The sequence below is a fragment of the Hibiscus syriacus genome, unplaced genomic scaffold, assembly GCF_006381635.1.
Source record: "Hibiscus syriacus cultivar Baekdansim isolate YM2019G1 unplaced genomic scaffold, ASM638163v2 tig00008576_pilon, whole genome shotgun sequence".
NCBI lineage: Eukaryota > Viridiplantae > Streptophyta > Magnoliopsida > Malvales > Malvaceae > Hibiscus > Hibiscus syriacus.
In genome coordinates, this window is record NW_024062167.1 from 69,784 (window position 1) to 82,578 (window position 12,795).

Here is a 12,795-nt window from a genome sequence, read left to right on the forward strand (position 1 = left end):
AAAAATAACCCACTCATAATATCACCACCCAGATAAAATGGGATGATGATAAGTTGTAATATTGTTTTACCAAAGTCGTTAAATAAAACAAGGTTGGGTGTTTGTCAATCCTATCAAATGCGTAAGAGCCATCTTTTACCATTCGTTGCTCCTTAAACTTTATACCCTATGTTGTTTGAACTTGTTTTTACGAATCTTTGGGGACCGTCTCACATTGCATCGAGTGATTATTGATACTATATTGTATTTGTGAATGCTTACATAAGACACACGTGGCTCTATTTACTTAAGTCTAAGGACCAAGCTGTTGGAGCATTTCACTTGTTTTACAAGATGGTGCAAACGCAATATGAGACTGTTATCAAGGTTGTTCAAAGCGATTGGGATGGTGAGTACCGAAGTCTTTCTCTCGTGCTGCTTAAAGAAGGAATTCAACATCCCACAACTTATCCCCACCACTCCCAACAAAATGGAATTGTAGAACGCTAGCATAACCTCGTGCAGCCTTACCGTTTCGGTTTTGGTCATTTTTTTGTGGTAACGACGGTGTATATTATCAATAGACTACCTACCAAAGTATTGAACGGGGTCTCTCTATTTCAGCATCTACATGGCAAACCACCTCGTCCTTACGCATTTGAGTGTTTTTGGATGTCGATGCTACCCTCATACTCGATCTTTTCAATCGTACAAAATGGCATTTTAGTCACAACCCTGTGTCTTCCTTGGTTATAGTATGCAACACAATGACCAGGGATTGAAATAGCTGTTGCGATCGCGTTTGTCGCGATTAAGGACATAGCTGGAGCTATTGCACTATTGCGGACATAGTTGGAGCTATTGCGGGGTTTGTGGATATCGCGGTCATACAATAACGATATTGGAGGGTACTGCTACAGTTATTTCGTAGGCGCTATTATGGTTGCGAACCGCTATTTAAATCCCAGACCATGACTATAAATGCATGGCATCCAATGGTCGTATCTTTATCTTACAAAATGTAGTGTTTGGTGAACATATTTTTCCATTTGCATATGAAAAGTTTCTGCCAAATATTTCCCCTTCAAGTCGGCAACCAAGGGTGCCTCTTCACATAATTCCATGCGTTGATCGTGTATGTGGAACAACTAGTTTGTCGAGATCCTAGCCACCGACTGCAATTGGTTTGGGTCCTATCTTCTCCGACATGGCCTCATAACAACACACACATCCTTGCTATAATATTAAAGGGAAACTTGCATATTTGCCTCACGAGGATATGAATCCAGTGCTACAGGTGTTGTACCTCATTGTTCAAATACACCAAGCAATAACGAGGGGTCTGATTCTAGTCATGAGCATGTTGATCCACCATCTGTGATAAACACAAACCATCACCATATGATAACCAGAAGTAAGATGGGGTTTTTAAACACAAGGTATTTCATGTCAACAAGAGTTTCCATGATGGTTTGGATGCTATCGAACCAAATACAATTCAACAAGCCTTGGTCGATCCTCACTAGACAACTACTGTGCTAGAAGAACACAATGTCTTGATAAAAAATAATACATGGGAGCTAGTTTCATTACCGAGTGATCGATCAATCGTTGCATATAAGTGGCTATTTCGCGTCAAAAAGAACTCTGATGGTTTCATTGCCTGGTTGAAGCTCGCTTAGTGGCGAAGGGTTTTCCCAAAACCCTGTACTGATATTTGTGAATGTTGTTATTGCCTTGGTAATCTCTAGAGAATGGACGTTACGACAAATAGACATTAATAATACATTTTTAAATGGTGTTCTAAATGAGGAGGTTTTCATAGTTCAGCCATCTGGCTTCGAACAAGTTGCTTCGGATGGTTCATTGCTGGTTTTTAAACTTCGAAATGTGTTGTATGGCTTGAGGCATGCTCCAAGGGTGTGGTACACGGAGCTTCGCCAGTTTTTTGTTGATGATGTGTTTAGAAGGGCTGCTGCTGATGCTTCCTTGTTTGTTAAAGGTGCTGGAGATGCATCCATTTATGTTGATGACATAGTAATTACAGGAAAGTTTGATGAAGATGCCAACGCTATTATTTAGTTTTTGGGGCAGTATTTTTCTCCTAAGGATCTTGGTGAAGTAAACTACTTCTTGGGGATGAAGGTTGAGCGTAAAAATGGTAAATCTTACTTCGGCAACGTAATTTCATCAAGGAGCTGCTTATCAAAACAAATATGTATGGGGCTATAGCCGCACTAACCCGAATGGTTACATTTGCCAAACTCACTCAGGACGGAGGAAGACATATTGAAGATCCTCAAATGTATCGGAGTATAGTTGGGGCGGTCTTGTATTTCAGTCACACTTGTCCAGACATAGGCTTTATGTGAATAGGGTTGCTCAGTACATGCAACAACCCTATTAGCAGCATTGGATGGCTGTTAAGGAAATTCTACGATATTTGAATGGCAAACTGCATCATGGGATGTTGTTTCAAGCATTAGAGGAACATCTTCGTATTACACTTTCGTGGGTGCAGATTGGGCTAGAAGCATGGATGACAAGGGCTTGATTACTGGTTACTGCGTGTACTTAGACCGGAATATTGTTTCATGAAGTTCCAAGAAACAAAAATCAATTTCCTAATCTACCACAAAGGCCGAATACCGTAGTGTTTCGGATGCTGCATCTGAAGTCACGTGGTTGAAAACTCTTCTACATGACCTTGGCGTTTCATGTCATGCTAAACCCATAATTTGGCGTGATAACATCAGCATTGTCGCTATTAGTGCAAACCCAGTTCTTCATAGAAGATCCAAGCATGTGGAGCTGGATGTTCACTTCGTTAGACAAAAGGTGGCTGATGGAGTGCTACTTGTTAACTATGTAACAACCAGGAAACAAGTCACTCTCTAAAGCAATTTTTGTTGGCTTCAGACAAAGGTAGCTGTTGAGACGACGTTAGAGAATAAAGAAGTCGGGAGAATGTTAGACCATGAAGAAAAGAGATGTTAGCAATAATAGCTTTGCTGAGCTGGCAGTAGTTTGTTAGAAGAATCTAATGTGCTATCACTAGAGTTGTTAGGGTTTGTTGCATGGTCATTCACGTTTTATGAGTGTGTTATTAGCTATATAAGGGTGTCATCCTTGTACATCTAAACATATGAATTTCCTTTGAGCCTTTGTTAATCTGTCATCTCTCTCATGCTCATATTCAATAAACCTTTAAAGTATTTCAACAACAAGGGAAAGGGCTAATTAATTTACAAATTTTCTAACGAACCCAAGCTTGTTTCTTCTCTTACTTTTATGGCCTCTTTAATTTATGGGTAACTAGAAACCTATGTGGTATTGATATTGATACAGGGACGAATACGGGAAAGGGAAGGGAAACAAAATTTTCTAAAATTACAAGGTAAGGGGATAGTAAGGGTACGACATATATATATTTTTAAATATAAATAGATGTAAAAAGTCATAAATAAAGTCAATACTTCGTAGTAAATCAGATACATCCCACCAATCATCACTCAAAAGCTTTTCCTTCATAAAGTTTACTTTTTCCCATGCCGTATTCTCTATAAGAATTTCATTCATCACTTATGACCATTATTTGAATTCCCCTACTTGATAAGTTTAAACCTCTTAAACATCACAATGATCGAAGCAAAACGAGTATCGACAACTGAAAATAACTTAAGAGGACTAAATATTTGGAAGATTACCAATCTCATGTTATGTTTCATGATGAAATTCTTGATTTATATGGCATCCCCATGAATTTCAGTAATACAATTGCACAAGGCATATGTTTCCTCATTTTCCTTATATTTTTTTCCAAACAAATGTTTTTCAAGGTAAGATTAAGTGTATGGACAACACATGTTGTTCAATAAATATGAGGATACATGCTCTCAATAATCTCTTTTGCCCTCTTACAATTAGTTGCAGTGTCAATAATTTCCTGCACCACATTTTGATGACCCACATTTATTGTACCCCATCTTACAATTGCCAATGAAAAACTTATCTTTGACTTACCAAAACAATTCACATATTTAAGAAACATAGACCCATTTCTAGAAGTAGCCATGAAATTAATGGGAGGTTTTCTTGTTGAATCACTCCAATCGTTACATACAATAGTTAACCCCTTTTTTCTTGCCATGTTACTTTAATCGGATGCAAGAGTTTCTCAACATTATTTTTTTCTTGTTGGAGCAATGTGGTTCATAATTTATTATAACTAGGGGGAACATAACCAAGTATATTGTGAGTTGTAGTAAAAGTGAAAGCTTATGATAATGAGGATTTCTAACATGATTAAAAGGCAAACTATCCATATAGAACATTCTTGTAATTTTTATCTAATTGTGCCCTAGCATTCATATCGAATTATCTAGCAAGAGGTGACAAGCTAGGTTTTCTCTTCTTATGAGAAGAATTAATCTCTACTACAACAAAATACGTTTTTAGCAGCGTGTTTTTAGTCATATAGAGGTGTTTTTAAGCGCGGCTAAAAACCTTTGTGGCACAAAAACAAACGACGCAAAAAGCGACACTGAAACAAACACCGCAAAAAAGCGACACTTGTCATTGACAAATGCCACTAAAGGTAATGATATTTAGCGGCGTTTTTTTATAAATGCCGCTAAATATTCTGACATATAGTGTCGTTTGTTCCAAAAAAACGTCGCTAAATGTTATGTCATATAGTGGTGTTTGTAAATGTAAAATGACGTTATTGACTACGTATATAGTGACATTTTCTGTATAAATGCTGCAAAATATCTAGAACTTTAATGGCGTTTTTAAAAAATGCCAGTATTGACTATGTATTGAGTGGCTTTTTTTATACAAACGCCACGAATTAAAACTAATTTTTCAAATGATGTTTTCTACTCTTTTGTTACCCAACTTTAACTTGTAGCATTATCTAATAAACTTGACATCCATAACAACAAACTTGAAATCTATAATAATAAATCAAAGTTTACATTAACGTAAAATATAAATGTAGTTCAACATTGTTAACTAGAATAAAAAATAATAACACATACGATGGTGGACTCTGGGGTTGATTTTATCGTATCATATGCATCATAGCTTTAATAGACTACAAAATATTCTCCAAATATTTTGTATTTACTGTTGTATATTTAGTTGCCTAAATTATAACCTAATTACTAAATTATAGCCTAATTACTAAATTATAGCCTAATTGTTAGGATTATATCTACTAATGACTGTGTATATATTGAACCCCTGTGGTAATGAAAAAGGCACGGAATTACATTCCTTCAAGGTATTAGCTACGGTTGATCTATTCTAGCTTCGCAACCTTATTTTTTTCTCTTCCTCTTATTCTATGTCTTCTGTCTTTCCGTCTGACATGGCTCCCACATTATCTTCCTCATCCTTTCACCCTGCTCTTGTTGTTTCTAACATCAAGACACATGTTCCCATCACTCTTGAGATGGAGAAGGTCCAGTATACAAATTGGGCGGAGTTATTCAAGGTCCATTGTCGTTCTCACAAGGTTCTTCATCATATTATCCCACCGAAATCTAAGGACGGGAAGGCCACAGAGCCAGCCACCCTTAGTCAGGAAGAACAAGAGCTGTGGGATACGTTGGATGCTGCTGTCGTTCAGAGGATTTATTCCACGATTTTGACAGATCTCTTGAATGTCGTTATTGAAGCCGATATTTCTGCCATGACTCTATGGAATTGTCTTCGCGATTTGTTTCAGGATAATGAGAACTCTCGTGCCGTTTCCTTGGAACACGAGTTTAACAACACCTACTTGAAGGATTTCTGCATATTGCCAGTACCTTAAAACACTTTCCGACCAACTCAAGAATATTGGTGCTCCAGTTTCAAACAATCATCTTGTTCTTCGCATGGTGGGTGGTCTCACACCGGCTTACAAGGGAGTTGCTTCTGTTATTCGCCACAAAAAGGTACTACATCCTTTTTATGAAGTTCGATCGATGTTGGCCTTAGAAGAAACCAATATGAAGGAGGCGACGGCTGATGATGCAATGATGGTGACTAATCATGACACTGATGAGATTTCTAATCATCATTCTCCAGGTCGCGCACGTGGGAAACAAAACAAGCACCGCAACAACAACAAAAATCGTAAACCTACTAGTAGTGGAGTTCAGACGTCGGGTGCTGGACGTGGTGGCAACTGTGGAGGTGGTCCAAACTTTGGCGATGGTCAGCAGGGTCCGATGCAACCACCATGGGCTATGCCTCCTTGGTGGACATGGATGCAACCAACTTGGGCCATACCTCCTTGTCCATATCCGACTCAACCTTGGGGTAGGCAAGTTGGACCACGACAGCCTGGTATTCTAGGAGCACGACCCCAGCAACAGTAAGCCTATGCTACAACATCCCAGTGGGCTCTAATGGATATTGAGTCCGCCATGCACACCATGTCTCTCTCTCAACCGGATCCAAACTAGTATATGGATAATGGGCGACGTCTAATATGACATCAACACAAGGTAATCTCTCGTCTTATGTTAATATGAGCAAAGATAATGGTGTTACTGTTGGTAGTGGTCAGTTAATTCCAATTCGTGGTTACAGTCATACCTTATTACCTTCCCCGAACCTACCTTTGTCTCTCAAACATGTCTTGCATACTCCGAATCTTATTAAAAATGTAGTGTCTATTCAGAAATTTACAACTGATAATAATGTGTCAGTGGTGTTTGATCCTTGTGGGTTTTCCGTGCATGATTTACAAACGGGGAGACGTCTAATGAGATGTGATAGTACCAAATCTCTCTACCCAATCACTCCCACCAGGCCGCATCCAGCCTCCTCTCCTACTGCCTTGCTTGCTTCAACGCTTTGGCATGACCGTTTAGGTCACCCGGGCGACTCCATTTTATCTATTCTTCAGCAAAATAAACTGATTACTTGTAATAGTCCATCTAAGTCTACTACTTGTCAATCTTGTGTACTGGGAAAACATATTCGATTGTCTTTTATTCTTTCAACTTCTCAAACTTGCATGCCTTTTGATATTATTCATAGTGATCTTTGGACCTCTCCAATTTTGAGTTCTTCGGGACACCGTTATTATGTGCTTTTTTTGGATGATTATTCGAAATTCTTGTAGACTTTTCCCATTGCTAATAAATCACAAGTATTCTCCATTTTTACTAAATTTCAAGCTCATATTCGGACCCAGTTTGAACGAGATATCAAAACCATACAATGTGATAATGGGGGAGAGTTTGATAATGCCTCTTTTTGGAAATTCTATGAGTCCCGTGGCATTTCTTTTCGTTTCTCCTGCCCTTATACCTCCTCACAAAACGGAAAGCCCAAACAAAAAATAAGATCCCTTAATAATATCATCTGCACACTATTGTTTCATGCCTCTTTTCCACACTCTTTTTGGCATCATGAGCTTCATATGGCAACCCATCTTTTGAATATTCTTCCAGTACACTACTAGCCGATGCGTCTCCTCTACAAATTTTATACCACCGGGTTCCCTCTTATTCTCACATTCGGGTTTTCGGGTGCTTGTGTTATCCTCTTATTTCATCCACGACTATTCACAAATTACAAGCTCGATCCACTCCCTGTGTTTTCTTGGGTTATCCCGATAATCATCGAGGCTATAAGTGTTTTGATTTATCCAACAATAAAATCATAATCCGCCAGCATGTACAATTTGATAAAACTATCTTCCCTTTTGCCAAAGTCCATCAACCTAGTACATGTGATTATGATTTTTTGAATGATGGCGTGTCGCCATATCTTCTTCATTAAAACCAACCACAACAACCTCCACTTTCTTCTCCTACAGCCAGTCATGTCTTCTCCAGCCTCTCACTCATCTATGAGCAGACAGTTCGCAGTCCCATCTCCTCCAAAATCCTCACCAATTCGGCCCAAACCGCCCCCTAATCGATTCGAACGCCTTGTCACCCGCAACCAACATGGTATCTTTAAGCCAAAAACTATATTTGACCCATCCGAGGCCCACACTATCACGGTTACGAGATCTCCTCTCCCCCGTAACCCTATGGCTGCACTTCGTGACCCGAATTGGAAGTTGGCTATGACTGACGATTATGATGCTCTTATTAAAAATAAGACGTGGGATTTGGTACTCCACCCTCTTGGAGTTAATGTCATTCGTTCTATGTGGATTTTTACTCATAAAATAAAGTCTAATGGTTCATTTTAGAGGCATAAGGCCCGTCTTGTAGGTGATGGTAAAACTCAGTGTGTTGGTATTGATTGTGGAGAGACTTTCAGTCCGGTAGTGAAGCCAGTAATAATTCGTACTGTGCTTAGTCTTGCCCTGTCGAAACAATGGTCGATTCATCAGTTAGATGTAAGCAATGCTTTTTTGCATGGTGACCTCAAGGAAACGGTTTATATGCATCATCCTATGGGATTTCGAGATCAAGTGCATCCTGATTATGTATGTTTACTGCGTAAATCTCTCTATGGGCTCAAACAAGCCCCTCGGGCGTGGTACAAGAGGTTTGCTGATTTTGTTTCTTCCATTGGTTTCTCTAACAGTAAATCAGATACTTCCTTATTTCTTTACAAACACGGGTCGGATATGGCATACCTATTGCTTTATGTTGATGACATTATTTTGACGGCGTATTCTGAGCATCTCCGCAAGTCTATAATGGCTCATCTCAACTCTGAGTTTGCTATGAAGGATTTGGGTTTCTTGAACTATTTTCTCGGCATCAGTGTGACTCGACACAAGGGTGGGTTGTTTTTATCACAACAAAAATACGCTGAGGACATCATTGATCGAGCAGGCATGCATTCTTGTAAGCCCAATCACTCCAGTTGATACTAAGCCGAAGGTAAGTGCCACCAGCGGTGCACAATATGCTGATCCAACGCAGTACCGCAGCCTTGCGGGTGCCCTGCAATATCTCACATTTACGCGGCCGGATATTTCCTATGCAGTTCAACAAATTTGTCTCCATATGCATGACCCTCGGGATGAACATATGAACGCTCTCAAGCGTATCATCCGGTATATCCAAGGTACTCTTCATCTTGGTTTACATATTTTTCCTTCCTCCATTACTGATCTTGTCTCTTAAACGGATGCGGATTGGGGAGGTTGTCCCGATACTCGACGATCCACCTCCGGGTATTGTGTCTTTTTAGGTGACAGTTTGATCTCATGGTCGTCCAAACGTCAGCCTACGCTTTCCCTATCAAGTGCCGAGGCAGAATACAGGGAAGTTGCCAACGTTGTCTCGGAATCTTGTTGGCTTTGTAATCTTCTTCTCGAACTCAATTGTCTCATCCGTTAAGCAACAATGGTTTACTGCGACAATGTGAGTATTATATATCTTTCTGGAAATCCCATTCAACACCAGCGTACGAAGCACATTGAAATGGATATTCATTTTGTTCGAGAAAAAGTTGTGCGGGGTGAGGTTCGTGTTCGTCATGTGCCATCTAGGTACTAGATTGCGGATATTTTCACGAAGGGGTTGCCCCTTATATTGTTTGACGATTTTCGGACCAGTCTTAACGTTCGAGATCCTCCCGTTTCGACTGCGGGGGAGTGATAGACTACAAAATATTCTCCAAATATTTTGTATTTACTGTTATATATTTAGTTGCCTAAATTATAGCCTAATTACTAAATTATAGCCTAATTGTTAGGATTGCATCTACTAATGACTGTATATATATTGAACTCCTCTGGTAATAAAAAAAACACGGAATTACATTCTTTCAAGCTTGAAGTTGATTTTGAAAGTCTCCACTAATACAGAAACTAGCATCCTCAGGATCACCCACAGGATCTCACACCTCTCTTCTTGTTACATAATGCAAAGCAGTAACAGCACCACTATGACCCCTCAATATGCGAACATTGGTTTGTGTTCTCTTCAGCCCAGCAGCAGGCAAATCTTTTTTGCGTGCATTCTCATTCGCTGATCAATTAAAACATAAATAGCCATGAAAACATTTGGTCCATTTCCTCAATATAGAACACTCTAGGTATCTAATGCTAACAAAAGATATACATGCTGCACCATCAGAAGCCTATTTACGAACACGACAAAATAAGTTTGTTCTTAATGTTGAATCCCTACTAAACATGCTCCGCACCCAGCTCCTTCCAACACCAGATGCCTCTACAGGTTGGTAATTCTCATCCACAACATCCTTTACACGTGGAGATTGCAAACCAGAAGGCAATACTGACTGTAGCTTCACAGATGTGACGCCCCAATAATTGATACGAAGTTGCTCAATATGTGACAAAAGTACTCTGAGCTTTATCTGAAACATAATTGGTCACCATCAAAGCAACGAATATATTTATTTTTTATTTAAAAAAAGAGTTCCATGGACAATCAGGCCAGGAATGGACCAAATGATTATTATTCAGAAGCTTCAAATCCAACATAAACAAAGTGCTTCAAACCACAGGGAGAGAGTAAGAGAGATGTCAAAAAAAAAGAGAACTAGTTGAGCAAACTAAAACTGAATTCTGAACATGTCACAACATTTTAATTATTCTTCATAATGAGCTGGCACACTTAATAAGGAAGAACGAGCGACTACAAGTTCCTATCCCAGTAGTAAAGTACAGCTAAAGTAGTTCCTAGTCTCAACTTTTAAAGCATATGTATTGGAAACTATTTTTAATTACTAGTGTGTCTTCTGTGTGAAAGCAAAGCAAAAGCACTGACTTCTAGCTTGTGCAAAAGGGATACTTCTGCACAGGTTGAAACCTTAAAAGCCAAACTGGAGGAATATTGCATGAAGGAGAGACAAGGTCCTAGGTGGAAATCAAAATCAAATTCAAGAACAATTTTAAATTTGGGTTCTTTAATTTAGACTTAGATTACACTTTTATTTATTTCCTTAAGTTTATTGACTATTTTTTTTTATTTCAGTTGATATACTTCCCTTTTAGAATAGGTTTTCTATTTATGTAATAAGACTGCTCCATATTTAAAGGGTCATATGAAATAACTAAACCCTATGCAGAATTTCTATCAAAAGCCCTAAAGAGATTTGGATCTCTCTTTAATGAGTCCTAAGGTTTCAGTATCCCTTTAATGAGCTAAAAGGTTTCAATCTCCCTTTGATGGGAAGAACTATCAATTCCAGTCACAATTGGTCGTAACAAATAAACCCAAAATTTGAACACCGAATTCAAGACATGAGAATTAAACTGACTATGAACTTGGCAGGGAAAATGGAATTAAGTGGGAAGGGTGTATGCAGGACAGATGTTTAGAGAGGTCCATATTCAATATCATTTTATTCTATGACAAAGCATTGTCTGATCAAGAAGCTGTCGGCAGATTAGTGGAGCCTTTGCAAATAGAATTGACAGAAGCTAAAAATACCTGAAGCTGCGTGAGCATCCAGAGAAGAAACGAGCCATGGAGTTAGAGAAAAAGGCCAAACAACACACATGCTGTAATCTACAAGACTCAAGTAAGCGGTTGAATATTCAGGTAATTTTTATTGACGTAATTTGTTGCATATGTGCTAGGTTCTAAAATTATGAATTCTTTTAACTCTGGTTAACAGGAAGGAGAATGTTACTTTGAAGCTTTAGTATAAATATTTAATATTCTATTATGGCAGTTCAATTATTTGAAGTGCTTATCTATTATGGCAGTTCTAAAATTCTAGGATCCTAATATGGTAACATCTTTGTAATCGAAACAGAAAATGCTATAAAAAAACACTGAGATAATCAAAAAGCTATTCTTGGTAATTCGTTTAGGAAACGAATATAAAAACAAATATAAGTGCTTATCACGTAGTAACCATGTTCAAGTGAAATTTCCCAGAGTTTTAAGCATAAAAACAAATATAAGCAGTAAATGGAAAAAGGGTTGAAAACTAGCCTACAATATAAAAAAAACTTCCTCCATGTACAAGACATAAAGTTCCAAAGATTAACCATGAATATGCATGGAACACTGAATCTGGATAAAATCAAGTGAGACACAAAATAGTATGAACAAGATAATTGAAACCCAACCCTTCGAATTCCCTATCCCTGAATCTTGATAAATCTTTCCTCCAAAACTTCCAATTTCCCAGAACTAGTATAGCCCTAACTTTCATTTTTATTCACTCTCTAAACTTAGGTTCACAAAGAATCGCTTAGTCTCGAAGTAAACTGCAATTTATTGTCTTTCTTAAATGTTTTCTTTATTTACTCAACTAGCCAAACAGAAGCAACAAGGAACATTTAGACAGAAAGAATCAAGGGGAAACATAAGCAAACCATTTTCCTTCTTGATATCCTCTAGGCGCCTCTTGCGACGGCTGGCCCAATCGGTGAAGCTAGTGCAACCCTCACCGTCGGGAGCGCAGTCGGAGGGTCCAGAGAATTTACTATCATTGAAAGCGAATCCAAAATCACAGCCAGAGATGGAGGCACCACGCGTGTAATCGGAGTCCATCTCGTTTATATCTCTTGTTACAAACCCTAAACTTAAACCCTCTTATTTTTTTACTCCCCCTTTTATCTTTAAAGAAAGGAACTAAAAATACAAGATAAGAAAACACGTATCTGAACAAAAGAACTGGGTTTAGGTAAACGGCAGGAATAAAAATGTCACTAAAATATGAGTCTATAGCGGTTTTTTATAAAAATATAATTAAAGTACGTGTTTTTAGTGATGTTTGTATACAAACGCCACAAAAATAAGAGTCTATAACGGTGTTTATATAAAAACACCATTAAAATACGAGTCGTATAAAAATGTCACTAAAGTATGAGTGTTTAGCCACGTTTGTATAAAAACGCCACTAAAATATAATCTTTAG

The 12,795-nt window shown here is 38.4% G+C and overlaps 2 protein-coding genes across 2 annotated transcripts; one reads left to right on the forward strand and one right to left on the reverse strand.

The window, feature by feature from the left end:
- Nucleotides 1-5,353: 5,353 nt before the first annotated feature.
- LOC120202322 lies at nucleotides 5,354-6,350 on the forward strand. The gene is made up of 2 exons (XM_039202762.1): nucleotides 5,354-5,734; nucleotides 5,793-6,350. Exons 1-2 carry the CDS (start codon nucleotides 5,354-5,356, stop codon nucleotides 6,348-6,350), a joined length of 939 nt encoding a protein of 312 aa, XP_039058693.1.
- Nucleotides 6,351-11,173: 4,823 nt separating this feature from the next.
- Nucleotides 11,174-12,510, reverse strand: LOC120202318 (BTB/POZ domain-containing protein POB1-like). Its single transcript, XM_039202757.1, has 2 exons — nucleotides 12,251-12,510; nucleotides 11,174-11,432 (listed from the first exon to the last, which is right to left on the reverse strand). The coding sequence occupies exons 1-2, from the start codon at nucleotides 12,426-12,428 to the stop codon at nucleotides 11,311-11,313; spliced, it is 300 nt and encodes a 99-aa protein (XP_039058688.1). The 5' UTR covers nucleotides 12,429-12,510; the 3' UTR covers nucleotides 11,174-11,310.
- Between the last annotated feature and the right edge of the window lie 285 nt (nucleotides 12,511-12,795).

Bases quoted from the DNA above. Each gene is read 5' to 3' on its own strand.
- LOC120202318 (XM_039202757.1), bottom strand. From the start codon at position 12,428: ATGGACTCCGATTACACGCGTGGTGCCTCCATCTCTGGCTGTGATTTT. The intron at 11,433-12,250 runs GTTTGCTTATGT...TGAGTCTTGTAG, and splicing joins GGATATCAAGAAGGAAAATG to ATTACAGCATGTGTGTTGTT.
- LOC120202322 (XM_039202762.1), top strand. From the start codon at position 5,354: ATGGCTCCCACATTATCTTCCTCATCCTTTCACCCTGCTCTTGTTGTT. The intron at 5,735-5,792 runs GTTTCCTTGGAA...GCATATTGCCAG, and splicing joins ATAATGAGAACTCTCGTGCC to TACCTTAAAACACTTTCCGA.